General features: G+C 45.9%; 2 protein-coding genes across 2 annotated transcripts in view; one reads left to right on the forward strand and one right to left on the reverse strand.

The window, feature by feature from the left end:
- PPP2R3A (protein phosphatase 2 regulatory subunit B''alpha) overlaps positions 1-7,908 on the reverse strand; it is a 50,840-nt gene extending 42,932 nt beyond the window's left edge. Inside the window, 1 exon segment of the mRNA XM_030455941.1 lies at positions 7,847-7,908. The gene's annotated coding sequence lies outside the window, so the exon portion shown is untranslated.
- A 3,163-nt stretch (positions 7,909-11,071) lies between these two features.
- DBR1 (debranching RNA lariats 1) lies at positions 11,072-21,425 on the forward strand. Its single transcript, XM_008491005.2, has 8 exons — positions 11,072-11,443; positions 11,521-11,645; positions 11,738-11,818; positions 13,342-13,427; positions 14,671-14,895; positions 15,755-15,835; positions 17,330-17,475; positions 18,396-21,425. Exons 1-8 carry the CDS (start codon positions 11,247-11,249, stop codon positions 19,066-19,068), a joined length of 1,614 nt encoding a protein of 537 aa, XP_008489227.1. The 5' UTR covers positions 11,072-11,246; the 3' UTR covers positions 19,069-21,425.
- The last annotated feature ends 2,302 nt before the right edge of the window (positions 21,426-23,727 follow it).

Raw genomic sequence — 23,727 nt, forward strand, 5'->3', positions numbered from 1 at the left:
TATTGAAGTTCAGAAGGGAAAATAAAACAAAATCTAACCATCTGAGTCACTCCTTTGCCCTCTACTGCTTACATATTTACAGCTTCAACACTCTGGTGTCCTTTGGTGCTTCAGATGCTGCAATAGACCATGATGGCAACAGATTCTGCCCTGGTCAGAGGATCTGACTTAATCCAACTGAGAACTCCTATTTGAGCCACAGTATTTTTCTTCAGATGCTCAAGTGCTTCAATCTTTAACTGCATGACTATGGAAAAGTCATTATTTCCAAGCTGAGTACGTTCCACACCAAATTCCAAACAGTATCAAGCTTTCTTAAGCTAATACAAGCTTTCAAGAAGATGTATTTCCTCACCTACAAGGCTTGACACACTGTATTTACACCACCTCTTAGCCTTTTCCAGCATTGTCAGGCATTCTGGAAGAGAAATGGATTTTAGTCATGGCTATGGTCCTTTTGGAACTATCTGTAACTTGTTACTGTTCTTAAAAAAAACATGAAAGGGAGAAATGATCTAATTTAAACTAGTTACCTAGAAATGGAGTGTTAGGTGCTCTCTGTGGGCAATGCAGGGAGAGCTGGCACCTCATAAAGAAAATCACCCCATTGATCTTAAAAACCAATCTCATTTTGAGATGACAAGCCACATTAGATGAGCTCAGGACTAAACATGAACACAGGAACCCCTTTATCTGTCTCCACCAGTGGTTATATGCCAATGCTCAAGGAATAGCATTAGAAAAAAGATATAGACATCCCTAGAAGTACTCTCCTGCCCTCCAACTGTTTCCAGCCCATGAGAATTGTGAAGCTGGATGTGGATTCTGTGTACTTAGAAACCTTCAAAGGATTTTCCTCCAAGGTGCTTGTGCATTCCCCAGATTAGACTGTATAATCTCCAATGTCTTTTCCAAGCAAAATGCTTCTATGACTCCACATAAACTTTGCTTCCAGAGCACCTGTGACAAGGAACTCCACCACCCACCACCCCTTCAACTCACCAGCTCCAGTACATCAAGGTCTTGTACTGGAACAGAGCACAAACTCTACAGCTCTGTACACAATATTGTCCACAGCATTTCTGAGTCTACAGAATTCCATGTCATCCCTCTGCTTTCACTTTTCTAGGATTATTAGTCGTCACTTACTCAGTTGTTCTTGTATAGAAGCAATTTTGCTCCTCTGATTGTTCCCACTGCCCCTCATGAGGCTTTCTGGTTCAACCACACACTTAGAGATGCACCCAAAGTGTGCACATTATCCACAAGAGATGAGAACCACATTCAGAGAGGATTTTTTTGAACTGCCTTTCAAGAACTTGTATTATCACTGTACCATCCTTACGCCTTCCAAGCCTCACTATTTTCACATTATACCTTTCTCAAGTGTCTGCCCTCACAACCACCCAGGTTAATTCTTGTCTTCTCTGCCTCTCGCTACCCTTCCTTCAGGAGGAAACCAGGACACTATTGTCCTCTATAAAATGTGCAGGGACCTACTGATGGAACACTCCACATAGGAAGAATGTCTTCACTCTCAGAGACCAAATTTTTCATAGTCTCGGAAGAACAGCCAGGAGATGGGCAGCAAGAATGATCCAAAGGTCTTGAACAGCTTGTCTGGGGAACAACTGAGCAGGATCAGGCATCTCAGACTAGGAGAGAGAGAACTTTGGCATGGGAAGTATAGACAGGTTCTGATTTCTCACCTTCTCCTCCAACACAAGAACCAAATGTGATCAGGCAATACTACAGGAAGCAGGTTAAAATAAGCACACATGCAACAAGCCTGTGAAACTTCTCATCAAAGGATGCCAGAGACACAGAAAGGGGCTGAGGAACCAAGGGATCACATTTTAATACTTCCTCTCTTCAAATTTGCTACTTTTTGCTTTGACACCACTTGGTGCCCTCTCATTCTTGCCATGTTTGAGTGACAAAGTAAACAGGGAACAACTGCATTGTATCCCCATAGCTGCAGATGGCCATCAAAATCCCTCCTCTCATTCATCCTGCACCTCATTATGTACTTTCTAGGCTAAGCCCCAGTTTACTTGGTTCCTTTTTTCACAGTAGCTGCTTCAATCATGCTCTTCTGTGTTTTCCCCTAATCTCTGCAGAGGTGAGAATGTGCCCTGAATTTTTGGGGAGGGGGTAGGGTATGTTATTCATTACACAAACATACCATGGATTTACACCATGGCATCCCATTTTGCTCCTTTTCCTAGAGGCTTCTGTCACTTCTGGTTGCCTGTTTTGTTTTTTTTTTTCCTGACTGCTGTGGAAAAAGCTTCACAGAGTTTTATCTGTATTACTTAAAAGATCTTTCCTGAATGGCACAGATTCTTAAGAGCTCATCCCTGCACAGACAGTTAGCTGTTTCTCCCTGTGCACAGTTTTATATCTGCTAGGATCAAGTACCACTTGGCTGCAGCTAAGTACTGTGAGACCCTTCTGCAACTCCAGTCACCTTTTGTTCCTGCTACCCTGATTTTGTGATTCTCAGACACTGACACTTCATTACTCAGCCTCCCTTCCAGATTATTTATAACTGTGTTGAACAACAAGCCTAAACACAGATTCCTCTGGGATTTCACCAGTGATTACTTTCCACTAATAAAACTGACAGATTTTCCTATGCTTTTAACCAGGTATTAATTACTGGAAAAGCTACAACCCCACTCCATAGCAGTTAGTTTCCTTTGAAAAGAATTAATCAAGAGCTTTCTAAAACTCCCTCTGAAAAATCCAGCAACAGCAGAATTCTTGCTTGTTTGTCCCCTGTCCCTTCTTGTTGTCTGGATTTAAATGGTCTAACTTAACTGAAGCTGAACTTGGGCATTCTTGCAGTGAACCATGAAGGTCACTGCAATGGGAGCACTTACCAAGGCAGGCTTCCAAGCAGACACGACCTTGAGACCCACTATCCATGACAGGACAGTAAATACTGCTTTGCAGTCAGTATGGATTTGGAAAAGCAAATTTCTTACATCAGGAAATGTGTTTCAGTAGTTCCCACTAAAGAAAAATTTAAATATCCCCCAACTCAACCTCTCTATGTTTACAGCAGCAACATAAAGCAAATCACTCAAAAAGGTCAGGGCTAGCATCAAGAGCAATTGCCTGCATTGCTTTTTAAAAATAAAACTGGCACTAAATACTGAACTATTGTTCTAAAATATTGACTAGCAGCTAGTGAATGCAGTCTTACTCAGGTTAAGTCCCAGTGTTATACTCCAGTGCTGCTATGCCCTTGACAAACACCAGTAGACAGGGTCTTTGGAGACAAGTATACTAGAAACTGTTGGAGAGAACCCACACATGGGCCTTACAAAGCTTGTCCACAGGGTATCAGCTGGGAAGGAGAACAGCTAATAATACCAATAAAGATTTCACCCCTTTCCAGCTTTTCTGAAATACCTTCCTTCAAGTTTCCCTTCGCACGGAGACTTGGAACTAAAACTGACCAGACAGGAATTTGTGTCCCATGAGACTGTTTTCCAGTTATACAGATGAGACAGCAAGAGAGTAAAAACTCACACAATTTTTTCCATGTAACACCAGTCTGTTAAGCACAAATAATTTACCAACTAATTGTTGTTCCAGCCCCACATCCACACAGAGCTATAACTTAAGCTTAGCTCAATTATCAAGCTCCCAGTATACTAACATACATGTTGAAGCTTAGCAAGGCATGAGTTAAAAAAAAGTCACAGGAAGAATAAGCCTGAGTTTTGTCATACTAACAGAAAATAAGGTGACCAACCAGAAAACACATGATTCAAAAGCACGTAATTAACAAGGCTCAGGACAGAGGTTAGAAAGAGCTTGATTAAGTAGTATGTCTCTTGACTACTTATAGTCTCATATGGAAAAAGATAATTTCATAGTAGGAAGATAATTTTATTCTCCCTGGAACTGGTTAATTTAATATTAACAGTATCAAATTGCTTTGCACGACTTAGAGTGATTTTATTAAACTGTTAAGATAACAAAGGAAGAGCTGTGTCCAAGATGGCATTCCCTTAGGCACTAACCACTGCTGATACCGAAGTTACGGATTCTCTGAAACCATCTTGGAAAATTCCTTGATAGTTCAATAAAATTTATCCTGTAGAAGATGAGCTGTCTGCTTGTGATCTGCTGGGTATAATAAATTTTTAATTTAATACTAAAAGAAAAATATTAATGAATTACTCATCTGAATTGAGCTCATGCATTTCTCACTGCTGTCCTATCTCACTTCTTCATGTCTTATCTGTATCACATTACTGTTTATACACTTACTTCCTCATGAATTCAAGCTTCTTGGTATAAAGTTCTCTTTGTCTAAGGTGACAGACAATCCACTTCTCCAGGGGAGCTGAAGTTCCCAGCACATTCCCAGTCCCAGCTGGGGCAGTACAGCTCTCCCATGGGTCAGCAATAGGAGCTGATCTTCTAACCCAGGTGACATCAGAGTGTGTTTCATATGGTCAAAGCACAGGACCAGCTCAGTTGGAATTGCCCTTAGTTGTACATCAGACATTCTGCAAAACAGCTCCAGGGACATAAGCAACAGTAGACACGCAGCACTGAGATCTGGTGGAAGAAGTTTCTTGTCCTGTTACACTCCAAGCTGAGGAGAAATTCTCCAGCTCTGTGCTGCAAGCCCACACTCTCCTCTGAGGCATCATCACAGGAGTAAAAAGCAAGCTGTCCTTTCCACCAGTCATTCCTTCCACAAGCCTGTTCCTGCCAGCCTCCACTCCAGCTCACACTCTGAAGAGGAGCAGCTGTTGAAATGGAACAAATAATGCCAAAAGGTGCAGCATGCCCCAGCCTTCAAGAAGTTTGGCACTGCTACAGCTTCTACTGCTGATGATTTTGGTGAGCCACACCAGAGGCACAGATGAGCTTGATCAAAGCAACACCTAATTTCAGGAAACACAATTTTTCTACTCCCTTCCCTCCACCTAAGGGGAATTGAAATAGCTTTAGCCTGTAAGACAGAGGAAGTAATTTCTCCTGTACCTTTGCTAACCTGAGGAGCTTTACAAAACAAAAAAAAAAACAACTTCCATTCATTTCTCTCTTTCCCCCTATGCATTTATTAAACGGAGGCATATTAAAAAAAACAAACAGTACACAGAAGAAACAGAAAACCAGATAAACGTAAAGGTTCTCTCATTCTAATTGAGTGAACAGCAATGTTCACAGTTGTGAACCTGAATGTTCATTAAAATGAAGTCATTTTTGACAATGCTACACATGTGACCTCAGGTGTTGCTTATTGCACCCTATTCATACACTGTTCTGCAGTCAGAATTATCAGCTTCCCCATCAGTACAGCATGTACACGCTACTGAAGAAACTGAAGCATTATCTTATTTCCCAGTATTATCCCCATTTTACCCTGCAAGGATTGGGGCAGGGAGAATACACCAGTTTTCAGAGCTCAAGACCTGATCTTCCAAACTAGGTGACATTAGAGAGCGTTGCGTAAGGTCAAAGCACAGCACCAGCTCAGTTGCAACTGCCCTTAGTTGTAGATCAGACATCCTACAAATCAGATCCAGATACATAAGCAGCAGTAGACACACAACATGAGGCCTGATGGAAAAAAGCTTGTCCTGTAAAATGCATGAAAGCAGTTCTTTAAGACAGCATTTAATTGCCTTAATTATCAGTATCAGAACTGCCTCCCTTCCACAGTTCTGCTTTGCATCCCAGTTTCTGCCAGTATTGGAACACAAGATCCAAGCTCTCATTTAGTCTTTAGAAAAGTTCAGTTCTGCGTAACTGAAGAAAACCTGGTCTTCTGGGGGAAGAGCAACATGCAATCATTTACGTAAAAACAGCATTGGGAAACATTTATACAATGGAAGTGAAGTGACATTGCAGAGCAACTTCTCTACTGGACCACAGTGCACCAAATTCAGAGTTACTGTTCAGAGTCTGTTTTCTGTATAATTCAAAGAGGTGTCCAAAGGAAGGAAAGGTTCTCACCATAATAAAAGAGAAAACACAAATTCCACTGTGCAGCATCATATTTACACCTCCTGGGCTATCAGCAGTGCCAGAACACAGGGTTCCACCATGGAGATTTTTGAACTGCCTGAGTCACAATATTCACCACCTGCTCCACAGGCTAAAGGAGATGAAATAAGATTCTTTACAAGTGAATGTCTGCTGTATTTGGCAGTCAAGCATTGGTCAACATTAACTTAAGGCACTTTGCCCATGGCTACCTTGAACGGTGACTTAATTAAGAGTACAAAATAATATAACACATGACAGTGGTTGCAAAGGTCTAGGTAGTGGAAACTACCTATCACGTGCCATCAGAGAGCTTCAACTTTCTTCTTTCATGTCAAGTCAAATGTAAGTAGTCATTCCCAGATACATAAATACCGAAACAAAACCCAAACCACTGCCTTAATTCAACCTCTTGGAATCCAGTAGATATCACATACATAATTCCATGAAACTGAGAGAAGTCTAATAGCACTGACAATCTCCTCAAAATTCTTACCAAAGTAACTTTCCCCTACATAATCTGCAAGAGTAGACCTACCAGACTTGAGAGACAGACATATAATCAAGAGAAGAGGTAGCCATTTTAAGGAAATGCCTGGAAAATTTATTACCTGAAGCAGGCACCAGATCAAGCGAGGCAGAGTCATGAGACCACCCCCAAGAAAAATGTACCCAGACTTTCAGGCAGCACATCAACAGTAAAAAACTACCTGCCTCCTCTTCTCTTGAATTCAGCCCTTTGCACTGCTAGCCTGCCTTCCCAGGCAAGATGGGGGCACCTAACAGCACATCTTCCAGGGCTTCCTTCTTTAGCATGGAGAACAGCAGTAATAAAATTAGTCCTGGGTTTAAAAATATTTACATTACTTGAGAACAGTGCAGTTTGTTATGACCTTCAGAGAGAATTACTCTACAAGGAATTTACCCTTCAGTAAATTATTCCATTATTCAATCCTACAAGTTAATGCTCAGCTTAATTTCGTATTTGTCTGCCCGTGAACCAAGGAGTGTTGCAGCCAAAAAGCTGTTTCCTTTCTTTCTCATAAATACATACTTCGGAGGAAAAAAATAAACGACTACACATTAAGAGCTGCTTTGAAGAAGATTAAAGGTCCATGTACCCAGGGTCCTGAGTCAAGTGTTAGGCGTTCACAAAAACAGAACAACCTAAGCAGAGGTGAACCTCCAGCAGCTTTACAACAACGAGCAGCTTTGAGCCATCCTGAACTGGAAACTACACCCATATCACTCTGCTTAAAGCCGCTATATGCCTCTCAAGCACTCTGCCAAAACTCCTTTGAGAAAATTTATAGCCTCGGCCTCCACCACACCACGCAGTACTGGTGGTTTCCACAACTTACACAACCCCGCGTCGTAGTAGTGGTTTCCATAACTTACACGCAGGCGAGGCGAGAAGTATTTTCTCCTCCTCTCTCTGCGTTACCTGGTAACTCCATTCAACCGCTGCTTCCCAGACGGCGGCGGCTCAGCCCTCCCGGCCCCGACACCCTCCCTGCAACACCCCCGCCGCTCCTCGCATCCCCCGCCCCGCAGCTCCCGCCCGGACCCTGTCAGCGCCGGCACCGCGACCTCCGAGACACACACACACCGCACTGGGACCACAGCTCAGTGCCGGCCCGACCGACACCTGCCCCGCCGCCGGGCCCTGAGGGGAGCAACGGCTGCCCTGGCCGCCGAGAACCGGCGCCCGCTACACGCCCGCTCGGCCCCGCCGCCTGCCTCAGGCCCCGCAAGCGCTGCCGCCGCCGCGGCGTCACCACACAACCCACCCACCCCCCCTCTCCGCCTCACCGCGCCTCACACCTACCCGCCGGGGCAGCGCCCCGTCTCATGCCGGCTCCGCTGCTCCCGCCGCAGGACACACTCTGCCGCCCGCCCCGGCCGGCCCCTTCCGTGCGGTGGGGGAACTCCGCCCCGGAGGCGCGGCGGACGGGCGGGCTGGGCGGTGCCGGCCGCGCAGGTCGAGTCCGGGCTGTGAGGAGGCAGCGGCGGCGGAGCCCGCGATGTCGGGGGAAGGCGTGAGGGGGGAGGGATTTATGCGTGGGCGGGGAGGTAAACGGCTCCCGCGCGCCCCCGCGTGCACGCGCCGCGCCCGTCTCTCTTCTCCCGGTGCCCTCCCCCGAATCCCGCCCTGAGGAGGCGGCGGGGACCCCGCCACCCGCCGGGCCCTTGCACCGGCGCCGCCGCTTCTCTCAGCCCGCCCGCCTCTGCGGTTCGTCGGGACGCAGCGTCCCGTGCCGTGGGTTTTGTTGTTTCCCCTCAGCCGCTGGGGAAATGCGGCAGCGCCGTCGCTTCACCCTTCGGCTCGGGCGGGTTTTCAGCCCCAGGCCGTGAGTAACGCACGGGAGCGAGGGGTGCGGCGGGGAACGTGAGGAGGAAAAGAGGCAAAGCTCGGGGAAGGCAACTGCCGCCTGAGCTCAGTGGCGGGGCCCGAAGGGGGCCTTGAGTATGCAGCGCGTTTTGCCACAACAAACATCTGGGGAGTGGAGGTGCCCAGAAACATCAAAACATTGTTGCAGGTAAGTCATGTGAAGGTGGCCGAGACAGTGTCTTCCTTTGGTCACATCAGCCTGCGACCCCACGCTCTCTCGTGGCTCACAGAGACATCGGAGCATCTCATCAGGAACATGGAAGATTTGTCTCTTGCGCCTCCACAAACACATACACTGTCTCCCACAGTTTCTTCCTTCTACCCAACTTCTGAGCCATGCTATGCCATCCCAAAAGTCAGCTACAGGTGCCCCCCTTTTGCTGCTTCTTTTAATTTTTGTATGTTCTAAATGTGCTAGAAATCCTTTAGTGTATTCTAAACCCACTAGAAACCACTGGACATGCTGTTCTCAAGAGGTGAGGGAAACAACCCTGTCATCTGCAGCTCCTTAGAGGGTGCCTTTTGTTCCTTCTCATTTCTTTGGAGAGGAAAAAATAAGTCTAAATTTCCATAGTTAGATCAGAGGGAAAAATTACCACTGGTCAATTCAGGTGGGCAATGGCCAAAATGGCAAAGACCTCCCACCCATACAATGCACTGACCTGAGCCTCTTTCTCAGTACTGTCCCTTCTTTGTCTCACAGCTTTTTCACCTGCTGCTCAAAAGTTCACAAGTTCAGTCACTTCAGAGAAGTGCAGGTCCTCTCTTGTAGGACTGGACATCCAGACAGGAGAGACATGCAGGAGCATATCAGGGCAAGGGGACTGTGAATGCAAAGCCCAGTCTGTGGCCACACGTTAGTCATGTGGTGGACTCAGTCACTTGTTTTGTTTATTTTACACAGCCTTAAAGGCTTGAATAAAATAACAATAACATAATTAAACATTAATTTGCTACTACTTACCCTGTGAATAGCAGCATGGCTGCTGCCTTTTGTGGCCGGGCTGTGGGAAGTTCAGAGCACTTTTGCTCAGTGAACACCCAGAGCTGAATTAGGGATGTTGAGATGTAGAATAAATAGCGTACAAATAATAAAAGCTACAACATAAACAAACCTAAGAGACTTTGCTGCTCATGACCAGTTCACTTGGGAGTAAGTGCCATGGAGTATGAGAAATGAGCTTGAGCTAACAAACCCCAGAACTGCAGTTACAGCATCAGTTCACCCTGGCTAATGGGATAAATTTGGGTAGGCAGGAGAAGCACCGGCTGGCAGCCTCAGGAAGCCCCCCAGGATGGAGTAGCTTGGGTAAGGTGGTAGCTTCCAGAGACTTGGGGACTTTTGCTGTCTTCCACCTGCTTTCTTTCAGGAAGGCTGAGACATGGCTTATGGGGAGGGCTTCTGTTCTTCCCTGGAGATACTGGAAAGCATTCCCTGGGGATGCCTTGGACTGAACAAGTTGTCCCACTGCATCCCAGTGAGACTCGCTGCCAGAGCCAAGCCCACCCGTGAACACTGGTGCGTGCACTTCTACTCCGAAGAGCTGTGGAGTCTGAAAGCCTGAGGAACTTTCCCCTTCACTTCATCTGGGCTTGGCCAAGAGCCTCAAAGAACACACAGTAACCCAACATTGTGAAATTATGAAAGATATTGGAGAACACTTATGTTTTCTTAGTATCAGAAGGGAGGCCATTATGTAATAATTGCTACCATAGGGGAACAGGAATGTCTGCCTGGCTCCATAATTACAGGCTAAGGCATAGCAAATTAATGCTTAACTATGGCCTTGTAATTTTGTTCAGTCCCTCAAGACTGTTAAAAAAAACAAAACAAAGCAATCTAAACAGTGGAAAGAGTCTGGAGTGGTTTTATTACGTGACACACAGAACCCACACTGCCATCCAATTCACTGCCCATCCAGACGAGGAATGTCAGTCAAGGGGAGGTGCTCGGTTCCTCACCCCGCCTCCAGCTACCGCCCCGCTGAAGGCACCCACTGTCCCTCCTTTTCGGGAGGTACTAGAAGCCAGTGTTTGCCTATGCTAAGCCCTGCTTGCCTGATGCCGGACTGGCAGGACAAAGGCACCTCAGGGACGGTGTGTCCTTTGCAAACCCACACTGGGTCTTTTATTGGCACAAACACCAGGCGGCAGCCTGCACAGACACCGCTCCTGCCCCTGAGAGTTCTCCCGCCTCGCAGCTGAAGCCATGGCCGCTTCCTCACCCCTGCGTGTGTCGGCCCTTCTGCTTTTACCACCAGGCGCTGCGCCCATCCCCGTAGCAGTTTTCCTCCCCGCAGCGCGGCGGGGCCCTGGCGCGACTCATCCCCGCCGTGCTGGGCAGAGAGAGGCAGGGAGCGCAGCAGCACCAGGGGCCGGTCTGCCAGTGGGTGATCTCGGACTGGACAGGGCTGCACCAGCCGCCAGTGGCGGCAGCGGTGCGGGAGGCGCGTCCCGAGGTGCTCTCTGTCTCGGAGACGGATCTAGAGCTCCCGTGAGGCCGCCGCGCCTTGCAGAGGAGCCGAGGCCCGAAGCTCCCTTCCCGCGGTAGCCAGCGGTTCCGGTCCCGGCCGCGCTCCGGTTCGGCGCAGGCGCGGGGGGCGGGCGGTGAGGCGGAAGGTGTTCGCCGCGCCTGCGCGGTGTGGGAGAGGCTGCAGGAGCAGGAGCAGGAGCAGCAGGAGCAGGAGCAGCAGGAGCAGGAGCAGCAGGAGCAGCAGGAGCAGCAGCAGGAGCAGGAGCAGGAGCAGGAGCAGGAGCAGGAGCAGCAGCAGCAGCAGCAGCAGCAGCAGCAGCAGCAGCAGCAGCAGCAGCAGCAGCAGCAGCAGCAGCAGCAGCGATGAAGGTGGCGGTGGCGGGGTGCTGCCATGGCGCTCTGGACAAGATGTACGAGACGCTGGAGCTGCTGCAGCGGCGGCACAACGTGTGGCCCGACCTACTGCTTTGCTGCGGCGACTTCCAGGCCGTGCGGAACGAGGCGGACCTGCGCTGCATGGCCGTGCCCGCCAAGTACCGACACATGCAGACCTTCTACCGGTGAGAGCCGACCCGGCCTTGTCCCGCCCGGTCTCGTCCCGCCCCACCCCGCTACAGCGGCTCTCGTGTCCCCGCAGGTATTACTCCGGAGAGAAGAAGGCCCCGGTCCTCACGGTGTTCATCGGCGGGAACCACGAGGCGTCCAACCACCTGCAGGAGCTGCCCTACGGCGGGTGGGTGGCCCCCAACATCTACTATCTCGGTAGGGTCCCCGCCGGCCCCCTGCAGCCTTTTTCCCCCCTCTGGTTCCTCTCCCGGCCCTGCCGTGACCATCCGCTCTCCTGTCTCCCTCAGGTTACGCCGGCGTGGTGCGGTTCCGCGGCGTGAGGATCGGCGGCATCTCGGGCATCTTCAAGTCTCACGACTACCGTAAAGGTACGGCGGGGCAGAGCAACGAGGGGGGTCTGGCTGTCCCTCTTCTCCTGTCCGACTTCTGCTGGTAGCCTCGCTTGGTTTAGCACACAGATTTGGTTTTGTTTTTTTTTCTGGAGGTGATGGATGAGTCGGAGGGATGGGTCCTGCCCACCACAGCAGGAAGCCGTGTGCTCTTTGAATGTTGTTGTAGGAGCAGTCTTGATTTTTCCATGGCAGTGTCCTTGCAGCATGTACAAAATGTACTGCCCTGAGCTGAGGCAGTGTCAGTACATCTCTGGATCAGTTCCTCCTGGTTATAGATATGTGTATTCAAGAGTTAAACCTTGGAAGAGGCTTGCCACAGATGACACCTGGGCTCAGCAAATAAAGGTTATTTTAGTCTTTCTGATATCCTCAATGCATGGTTTCTTACTTGCAGTTACTGTACACTAATATTATGTTCAGTAACATACTGCTTTAGAGAACCTTGCTGCTTGCAATCTGCAAACTACTGAATTAGTTTTCTGCAACATCAGTTTCTAATACCTATCAGTGCTAACTAAATTTGTTGTTACCAATCATACAGTTTATATACCTGAATGTTGCATGTGGGAGATGAGACTTTTTTGACAATAACACTTACTGCCAAAAAGGTAATTATTCTGTTCGTTTTTGAAAGTAAATAGGAATTCTGCTAGGCTTTCAGGCTTCTTGTCCAAAGGCAAAATTGCAGACTGCATCCTTTTTGACAGAGCACATGTTTGTGCTTCCAGAGCCTGTGGTGGCTGTGGGCAGTTACAGGAATGTTTCAGCTACTGCTGAATCTCTTCAGCTGTGGTTTTGTGGTTGGTGGCAGCACACTCAAACATGAAAAGTCGCAGCCTCAGTGGCCTGAGTCAGGAGTCAGATCTCATGCAGTGCTTTGTGATCTTTTAGCTTCTACCTCTTTCTGAGTTGTTGCATCCCAACTTACATTTTGGTTACTGACCACTCACTGTGCTCTCACTACCCAGCTTTTGCTTGTTCCTGTTTTCCTGATGTTCTTTGGTAGTGGCAGCATGTTTGCATGCAGGGCCATGGTATTGTACAGATGTTTCACAGCTGTGCAACCCTTGTGAAGGCAAAGGGTGTGGGGAAGTAACTCAGGCACAAAACCTTATTCAAGAGTTAAGCACATAAACCCTTCTGCCAAAAGTTACTCATTTCAAAACACATCTTGAGGTTTAAGTGTTAGAGCTGAACTTTTTTTTTTTTTCCTTGCTTCCTCAGCTGAATGATACACATTACTCTCTGTGTTTCTGAAAATAAGACAAAGAACAGGAAGAAATGTTTATTGTTGTGGACACATTTTTACAACCTGTTTGCCTTGCCTGTGAAATGTTAGCAGCCTGTTGGTTTAAGAAAACGCAGGATCTCCTTTGATGACTGACAGCCTTGTGTTTGGTGTTGCTGTGGGTGTTGGTGTGACCACGAGAAGCTAGCTTGCCAGCAGTGGTAGGAGGGAACTACAGATTTAGGAAACTACTCTTTTCTATATGCTGCAGGCCACTTTGAGTGCCCACCATACAACCAGCAAACAATCCGAAGCGCTTACCATGTGCGGAATATCGAAGTCTTCAAACTCAAGCAGGTGAGTGAAAAGTAAAATATATCTTTATTTAGTTTTTAAGCAGTGGTAAACAGTTTTCATTAATATAGAAGTAAGATGGTAAAGCTACTCAGAACAAGTACCCTGTTGCAGCTCTCAGCAACAACTCCAAGCTGCTCTGGACAGGTCATTTTATGCTGGGTGTTATTCCACTGTTGTTCCTGCTGAGTGTGTCCTCCAACCCTTTGTGTAGCTGTGCATGTTTATCTGCATCAGGCACAGGCAGGAGTGTTTTGGGGGTTTTTTAGTTGGTGATGCTTCTTCAGTTGGATAGAATTGGCAGAATGGAAGGTACTCTAGCTCTGCACCTCTGTTCCAGCTTCATGTTAAGCATTAGGAAGGTGGATGCTAGGTGCAAGCTGGTTTATACAAAGGTAACGAATCAAAATTGAACCAGCAGTGAGTAAGCTGATCTTAAAGTTCTGTGGTTGGAGGATTTTTGACTCCAGGGTGAGAAATTCAAAGGACAGGCTACCTCTGTTTTGGAGCTGTTGCCTACTGCTTGCTTTGTTGCAAGGGTTGCACTGCTTGGTGACGTTGTGGTATGAGCCCATGGATTTATGAACAGCTTGTGAATGGTTATTTGGGTTGTTGTTGCACACCTAAGTGCTCAGTAGACATAGGGGTTCTGAACATAGTATAAAGATGGTTTGCTGTCACTATAAATAGTTTGATGCTTTTTGCTCTAAATTTCTTACTACATGGACTTGGGTTTCATGTTAGGAGTGTGTTCTGAGGCAGTTGAGGGGAATATGCTGAATATTGAAACAACACACTTAAGACATTGGTTAGACTTCAGAGGTGTGCTTCCTTTGAGGAGGAATATTGTGCTTAGCACTTATGCCTCTTAAAGCTTTAAAACATTTTGTGAGGAAGCAGGTGCCTTTGGTTGTAGGTAAAGAACTTGCTCTGTAGCTGTGACTTAAAAATCTGAGTGCCTGACACTGTGATGATATCATCTCTTTTATAAGGCAGTACATATACAGCACAGCTGACTGTCCCAAGGAAGTGAAGTACAAGCCATGGGGACAAGTTCCTTGATAGCTTTCAAGGCCTCTTGAAAGATGGGGCTTGGTGGTACACATACTTGCATTGAATATGGAGAGCTAATTCAGTGTTAATCTGAGGTAGAACATGTTCCAGTTGTTCCACCTTTGCTGTGTGGTTTTAAAGCTCATATGGTAAGGAAGTTTTAATTTACACCATGTGCATTTTGGTTTGACAGCTGAAGCATCCCATTGATATATTTATGTCACATGACTGGCCAAGGAGCATATATCACTATGGAAACAAGAAACAGCTGCTTAAAATGAAGTCTTTCTTCCGTCAAGAGGTGGAAAGCAACACATTAGGAAGCCCTGCAGCTTCAGAGCTTCTGCAGCACCTGAAACCCACCTACTGGTTCTCAGCACATCTTCATGTTAAATTTGCAGCTTTCATGCAACACCAGGTAAAGGGGAGAGTGGCAAATCAAGAGTGTGTGTGTCCCAAGCATATTTTAGACTTCCAGTGCACGTCTTGAAAAGCAATTTCTTAATGGTTTTGCTCAGTTTGTAAAACTCAGCTCAAGCCACATCATATCAAGTGGCAGGAAGACTACTAGCTACAGAGATGTAACTCATCATGGAGTGAGTACTTCATCTTGTTCAGGGACAGGGGACATAACTCCACCTGAAACTTCTTAATTTAAGTTTCTAGAAAAGCTATCTTTCCCACTTTATTGGGGAAGGAGACAACTTTAAAACAAGGTGGTAGAGAAGTGGCTGAAAAGACGATTGTGGTTAACTTGGGGTTGGAGGATGTCTGTAGTAAGGCTTGGCAGGTGAGCTGTCTGGTGGTCTGGGTAAAACTAAAAACCAACCACTGTAGATGGAAACTTCTCTTGGCTTGAGTTACTCCTGAAAGAGGTGTGATGTGATGTGCGATTCTTATTTGCACATTATTTAGCGTAAAAAAGTGACTCTGGAGCTTCTAGACTTAACAAGCCTCTTTTCAATTATGTTAAAGTTTTTCTTTTTGCTGCAGGCCTAGGTGTGCTTAACTGCCTTGCTTTAGGATGAAGTGTGGCAGTTGCTTTATCTCGCTGCCATCTCTATCCAGCTTCATGTCACACGTCCAGTGAATCCTGTCTTTCTCTTTGTCCTTCCATCTCTGTCTTATAATGCTGACTTTCTATTTCAGGAAGTCTTTTTCTGACTTTTAGCCCTTAACTCTATAACTTCCTTAGGATGGTCAGATTTAATAGTGAATGACTGTGGTAACAGTCATTTCATAGCTAATAAACTGTGTTAACACATTTTGTTTCCTAGACAAACTCCAAAGAAGAGCTACCAAAAGCAACCAAGTTTTTGGCTCTGGATAAATGCCTGCCACACAGAGACTTTTTGCAGGTGATGACTGTGAGCAGTGGGGTTTTGCTTTTAAAGTGCTTCACTTGTCTGAACTGCTGAGTGCTGTGTTTAGGTACAAACTGAAGAATAGTTCTGATAAATGGAGGAGCTGGAAAGAAAGAAACTATGAACAGTGCACGTGTGGGATGGTCCTTGGGTAGTATTGTCTTGAAAGAAGCATGCCTTGCATCCTGTCATGCAGGCCTGATGCTTGTTTTATTCCATCCACTTGCTCCCTCCTTAGAACAAGTACTTAACTTAATTGGAGGCATAGCCCTCCTTTAACTAGAATTTAATCTTCTCTTGGTGTTTTAACAAATTGCATACCTAAGAAGAAAGCCCATCCTGAGGCTCTTTTTTCACAGTTTAGTTTGGATCAGTTAGTGCCTCTTAGATCTGGATTCATTAATTGTTCATGATTCAGACAGTTCCCTTTCAGTATTGTGAATTCCAGCAGGAATTGGTGTGGCTTCCTAGGAAAAGGGCTCTGCTTCTTTTTTTGTTCTGTGCATGTCTTGGTGAGGAAGGGCAGTGGACAAGTAGGAGGTGAAGGTTGTGGGAACTTTCAAGGTGAGTGCCAAAGTGATTTACTGGAAGTGAAACAATGTTTGTGTCTGTGGCCTGCCTGGGGTGCCTGCTGTAAAATCCTCCTGGATGAGTCTACATCCTGTGCTATGAGAGGGAGCTGCTGATGGCATATTCTTCAAATGCACTTGAGTGTTTTAGTAGTCTTCCTTTAAAGAGCTTTTGATAGTCAGCCTAAAGGGAGGATGATTTGTTTTCTGTCCTTTGCATGTGTGGTGGGATCTGTTTGCTCTAATAGCTTCTTCTGAAGATGGGAGTATGAGGATAGGCTTTTGCTATGCAAAGGTAGACTGGGGTGCTTGGCCAGACTGAAAACCCTGTAGCAAAACTGATCTGGAGTAATACTACCTCCAGCAGTGTGGTGATCCACTTGTGTGTAGCTTCAATTTAAAGTGCACCCTGTTTGGTTGTTTTTTTGTGTGTTGCTGTTGGTTGGTTGGTTTTCTTTTTTTTTCTAAAACGTAAAAGGTTGAATTACTTTATGGATTGTTTAAAATCAGAGCCTGGCTACTGTCATTCATCTAAAGGAGTGGTCTGGGCTAATGTCTCACTGAAGACAAGGTGATGTGGATTTCAGTTCATCAGCTGTTGAAAGACTTCAAAACCATAACGTAAATTGAATTGCTGCACTAGGGGCACATGTTTATACAGCAGAATGACTGCTGCTATCAGTTCTTGATGTATTTCTGCTTAGAAAGTGGTAGGTTTTGACTAGTAATGAGAGTCCTCTCTTGGCCCCCTATTGCTACAAACTTCTGTCTAATGGAAGAGGGTTTGATGGAGATTTCTAGCTCAATGCACTTGAAACTTACTTTCATGCTATAGACTGTTTAATTAAAACTTGAAACTTGAATCAGTTTCTGATGTCTAGAGAAATAACTTGTCTGGTTTCTGTGTTATTTTAACCAGATCATAGATGTAGAACATGATCCCAGTGCAGGTGGCTCACTGGAGTATGACGCTGAGTGGATTGCAGTCCTCAAGGCCACCAACAGCCTCATTAATGTCACTCAGAGCTCCTGGAATATGCCTGAGAACAATGGCCTCCATGCAAAGTAAGTCATAGCCAAGGTAGAGAGCAAAGTGGGATTTGGCTGGCTTGGAAGTAAACTTCCTGCTGTGTTTCTCTGTTCTGCAGCCATGACTGCAGGACTTCCTAAATACCTTGGAAAAGAAGGGGGGTGGTGATCAGAGGGCTGGAGTACCTCCCTGTGAAGCCAGGCTGAAGCAAGCCTGGAGGAGGCTGCAAGGTGACCTTATAGCAGCTTTCTAATACCAGAAGGGGCTACAAGAAAGCTGGGGTAGGGCTCTTGACATGGGTGTGTAGTGAGAGGACAGGGGGAAATGGTTTCAGACTTGGAGAGGGGAGATTCAGGTGAGACATTAGGAATAAATTATTTTAATTTGTGGGTGTTGAGCCCCTGGCCCAGGGTTGCCCAGAGAAGCTGTGGCTGCCCCTTCCCTGGCAGTGTTCAAGGCCAGGTTGCATGGGGCTTGGAGCAACCTGGGCTGGTGGGAGGTGTCCCTGCCCATGCAGGGGGTTGGAACTGGGTGAGCTTTAAGGTCCTTTCCAACCCAGACCATTCTGTGAATCTGTGACAAGACCCATGCACCAGAGCATACTTCACTGCTCTACCTGGGCTGTTTTGTTTTGCAAACTTTGGTACCACCATTTGAGGGGTGAAAAATATCTGGTGGCTGCTCATTTTGCCAGTTGTACTGTGAGACTGAAAATTAGGCTGGTGATAGGACTGGGTGGGTGAATTCTTACTGAGTGGTTTGCCATTATACACAGATCCTTGGTGCAGAGAGGCAAATCTCAGTATTGAGCTAAGGTAATCTCCTTTCCTGAAAAATAGTTGGAGAAATTAGGTGCCTATTGTAAAATGAGTTTCCTTAAAAGTTTCTCTTTGCAGAGGGAGCAGGAAATACCTTTTGATTAGTGCATATGTTTAAACTCCATACTCTTATTCAGGTGGGATTACAGCGTGACAGAAGAAGCCATCAAAGAGGTGTTGGAAGAGCTGAATCATAACCTCACCATTCCTTGTAACTTCACATTGACAGCTGCTTGTTATGATCCCAGCAAGCCCCAAAAACAGGTGAAACCAGTTCATACCATCAATCCACAGACCACTGAGTTTTGTGCGCAGTTTGGCCTCACTGACATCAATGACAGGATCCAGCAAGCTAAAGAGGAGAGCTCGGGACGAGGTGAATATGAGGAGGAGGAAGAGGAAATGGACAGTACTGGGTCAGCAGAGGAACCCAGTGACTATAACACAGATAACTCTGGACTTTCATCCATTAATCCAGATGAAATAATGCTGGATGACGAAGGTGGGGACGAAGATTTGAGTACATGTTCCGTAGATCCTTCCCCTGATCATCCCCCTGACTTTTCTGCAAGTTTTTCTGACATCCGGATCATGCCGGATTCCATGGCGGTATCGTCTGACGATGCTACGGACTCCAATAATGAGGAAGTGGAAAAATCTGGCCTGAGCAAGCAGGCAGAAGAGAAGAGTTTAAATGAGAGACCATTAAAGCGCATTGGGGGTGATGAAAATGGCAACAGTGGTGTTAAAAAAATTAAGAGAAGGAATCAAGCGATCTATGCTGCAGAGGATGACGATAAAACAGAATAATACTTTCTATCATGCATTAATAAGTTCTCTCCCTACCTTTCTGTGAGGTGAGAACTCTGGCGAACTGCTTGTGCTTTTAATGCTGTTTGATCTTATTCATGTTACTTAAGCTGAAGAGGCTGAATGTACCTCATGCAGAGAAGAATATTTATCTGGAGTCAGAATATTTATTCTGAGTCAGAAGAAGACTTTTCCAACAAAGTACTTTGTTAAAGGATTTAAAGCTTGTGTATAATCAGTTAATTTTGCTTCAGTTCTTGGTTATTAATGTATAGTGCAGATCTTCAGCTGTACTGCTCAACAGAATTCAACAGGCTTGTTTGACAAGAACTGTTAAACCATAAGTCAAAGTGAGAGGATGTCTGGCTTATAAGACTGAATTGTTTTATTTTATTGCTTTTTGTCTTGTTTTATACTGAACTTTTAATACAAAGTGTAGCATATCTAGGAACTCTGTGAGCTTGGAAATAGAATTCCCATGATAGCAAAACAGCAATAGAAGAGTGAAAATTTTTGTTTCTGGTGATATTTACGCCATAGAAAAACTTCATGGTTGTAAAACTTCATGTATTGGCTTTTAATTACAGTTTAGATAGGGAATGAAGTCTCTAAGTTTTAGGGGCCCATGGAGAAGCACGTCTGTTTTTAACAACTCACTTGTCTGCTGTTTCTTAAAACTTGAGAACCATGTCTTAAAGTTAAAATTCAGGTAGGCAGGATGAATACCTTCCTAAAAGTGGGCATCGTCACTGTCTCAATTCTTACTAGTTAAGGCTGTGTTGTATTTTCATATAAGGGGATTGAACTTGGTAAGTTGCTTGAGGTAAAATGCCTGCTGTTATCTTTAGCTTAAGTTTTCTCCTGCCACTTTTTTTCATTTGTGTGTAACTTACAGATTTCTTAAAACTGGATTTGGGATCTTCCAAAGTACCTTCATAAAACTCAGCTGAGAGAGAGCATTAACTTCCAGAATATAGATCTTCTTGGAAGCTGGAAGTTTTCTTTTTACTATCATAGTTTGCCCTGAATTATTAGCAAACAAATTGTGTTTCATTGACCTAAATGGTTGTGAGGGTAACAAACATAATAAATTCATGAAAATGACAGTGCAAGAACATTTTCTAGAACATGTGCCATTAGACTTGTTGGTCTTGCAGTCAAGTTCTGCTGACATTCTGTGCTGAGCTTTCAGAGTCCATCCAGACTGGGACTTCCTCAAGACTGTGCTGCCCTAGAGAGCAGAGGTAGCTCCTGTGAGATTTTATTCTTCAAGACACAGGCAATGTGGTGGAGAAAGCATCCTGACAGGATGCTGGACAGCAAACTGGACAGAGTGAAACAGCTGAGTGTGAGCCACATAATGGAGAAACACTTTATAGTCAAGACTGCAGTCTTTAAAATCACATCCACATTCTGGGATTCTTCTTGGTTCCTCTCCCGGCAGCAGTTCACTTAGAAAACTAAATGCAGATACTTATTCAAGTTTTACAAAATTAATGTTCCCCACAGTTCTGATTAGCAGCTTCAGTAGTGGGGTTGCTGCCATTAATATTATTTTGTTTGTTTTTTTCCCAAAGGATGCTATCTTGCTTACTAAATGATGAGTTGGGTCCTTAGTACTGCTCCTGTATCTCTCCATGCCTCCTGATCAGTCCAAACACCCACCACAGAGAACTGTGGTAAGATGTGAGGAAAAATGAAGTCATTTGGTGTAACCCTCAGGTTATCTGAAGTAGCTTCCAACTATCAGATTACTGAAAGTAGTTGAGAATCTTTAAGGGTTTTGGGTATGCAGTGCTCAAATCTTAATCTTGCCTCTTGATCTGAAGACTGTAATGGAAATAAAGTATTTTTTGGTTTATGAACTTCATCTCCCAAGAAATCTGAGCCATGGTATTTAGCTGCCAGGTGATCTGTAAACTGGAGCAGAAGAGGTAGGTTACATGTAATAGACTTTTTAGTCTGATTTCATATGGTTTTAAAGCAAACAGTTCTGTTGTGTGTTTTCACACGTCTCCCCCTTTCTGATAAACGTGTTTTGGTATTCTAGTAAGCAGGATACTGCGGCAAGATGGAATACTAACTTTTGAGTCTTTAAACTTTTTCAGCACTACAGAACTGAGTGCAGTTATTAAAATACAACTTACTCAATATTCTTTTGAGTAGAGCACCATGCCTGATCTCTATAGAGTTGCTGTGCCCTTTATTGCAGTTGTTCACCCCCATTTGCAGTTTGAAGTGTCCTCTACTGTGCTCCCATCCCATTAGGGATTTTCTCTTTGAGATTGGTCCTCTGCTGCTTGTAGAATCCAATTGAAGCTCTAAACTAGAAGCTTCTTCAGTGAAGACTAAATACTAAAAAAGATGTCAAACACTACAGAAGGATGACAAATTTTAATAAGCTTTTAAGACCCAGAATCTTCAGCCCTCTTTTTAAAAGAACCTTGAGCGTCTTTTTGAAAACTTTGGACTTTCTGCATCTTGGTGAGAAACATCTAAAGACATTTCTCTGTTTGACCCTCTCATATCACAGATTTTTCAGTATGTAAGATGTTTTGTTCCAGGCCAGCACACAAGTATTTTGTTCCAAGAATGTTATTAATATACTTGGAGAAAAAAGGGGTTATAGCTTTTTTCATAAATGGAGTATTTTTTTAATATTAAAAACTGTTAAAGTCAACTTGTGTTTATTGTGCTCCCATTATCTCTTGCAATTGCTAACAGCTGGCAGCCCTGTCTTTACCTTGAGGAGCATGAACCTGACTTACGCTGTTTTTACTATCCTCCCTCCCCCATTTATTGCTGTCTCCAAGAGCAATGAGTTGATGAAATTAGTATCTATGTTCCCCAAGATTTGAAATACAGGGGGGGATAGTACAAAAATACCAGATCTTGTAGAAGTCCACAGCAAATCTGAGCGAAGTCCTGTTTTTTTGCTGGGTGTTTTCTGCAGAAACTGAACCCAAATTCATGAAAGCAGCAAAACCAGTGACAAAACAAGAAGCCACAACCATCTGTTTTGTGTGCAGCAAGGTGGAGGATGGAAAGGGGAAGGTTCTGCCTGTGTCCAGATTGTGTCTGAGTAACCAGTTCTCAACAACTCTAAAATTCTGGAAATGCCTGGTGTGGGTGAAATGTCCACCATCTCTATTACCATGTTCCCCAGAGACAGGGGCAACAGTGTGTCAGAAGGACCCTCAAAACTCCACGATTCCCACTAGTGCAGTCAGAACATGATGTGGCTGAAGGTAAACTTGGTTGCTAGTCCTAGAAAAGGATTGGGCAGCTGTGGGGCTGTCCCCAAAGCCATGCTGGTGTCACTGTCCCACACTGTATGTGGAACAGGCATTTGGAGGTCATAGAATCATGAAATCATCAAGGTTGGAAAGGACCTTCAAGATCATCAAGTCCAACTGTCAGTCCTAGACCACCTTAATCACTAAATCATCTCCTGAAGTGCCACATTTGCCTGTTTTTTTGAACACCTCCAGGGATGGCAACTCTGACACCTCCCTGGGCAACACGTTCCAACGCTTCACTGCTCTTTCAGTGAATTTTTCCCATCTGAACCTCTCCTGGTGCAACCTGAACCCTTTTTCTCTTGTCCCACCACTTGTGACTGGGGAGAAGAGTCACACTACAGTCTTTCAGGGAGTTGTAGAGAGCAATAATGACCAATGGGCCAACATCAACAGTATGAGGTTCAACAAGGCCAACTGGCACGTGGGCCACAACAACCCCATGCAGTGCTACAGATTTGGGGAAGGGTGGCTGGAAAGCTGCCAGGCAGAAAAGGAGCTTGGGGTTCTAATTGACATGGGGATGAATATGAGCCAGCAGTGTGCCTGGGTGCCTAAGAAAGCCAGGGGCATCCTGGCTTGTATTAGAAATTGTGTGGCCAGCAGAAATAGGGAAGTGGTTGTCCCCCTCTACTCAGCACTGGTGAAGCTGCACCTTGAGTATTGTGTTCAGTTTTGGGCACTGAATGTAAGAGAGATATTGAGATGCTGGAGCGAGAGCAGAGGAGGGAAACGAAGGTGGTGAAGGGCCTGGAGAATAAATCTTATGAAGGATTGAGGGAGCTGGGACTGTTTGAGGAAGTTTGAGGAAGAGGAGGCTGAGGGGAGACCTCATGGCTCTCTGTAACTACCAGAAAGGACATTGTAGAGGGGTTGGTGCTGGTCTCTTCTCAGAAGTAATTACCAATAGAACAAAAGGGAATGGGTTCAAGCTGCAAGAGGGTAGGTTTGGACTGGACATGCGGAAAAAAGAATTCACAGAAAGAGCGGTCAGACGCTGGAATAGGCTGTGCAGGGAGGTGGTCAGTCAGCCCGTCAGCCCATCCGTCAGTCAGTCAGGCCGCCAGTCAGCCAGACCGTCCCTCCGTCAGCCCGTCAGTCAGTCAGACCGTCACCCAACGCCACGCTCAGTCTCTGCCGCAGCGCTCCTTGCAGCGGTCCCGCCGCTGTCCCCTCCTGCGGGCGGTGCGGCGCCTGCGCGCAGCGGGCAGGGCGGAAGGCGGAGCCGTGCCCGGGGATGGCGGCGGCGGCGGGGCAGCAGCCGCGCATGCGTGGTGGCGGCGGGCTAGAGGGAGCTAGCGAGGCTTCCGCGGCGGCCGATTCGCTGGGCGCCGGGCCGCGGCGCTCCGCCCCCTCCTCC

The sequence above is a fragment of the Calypte anna genome, chromosome 9, assembly GCF_003957555.1.
Source record: "Calypte anna isolate BGI_N300 chromosome 9, bCalAnn1_v1.p, whole genome shotgun sequence".
NCBI classification, from domain to species: Eukaryota; Metazoa; Chordata; class Aves; order Apodiformes; family Trochilidae; genus Calypte; species Calypte anna.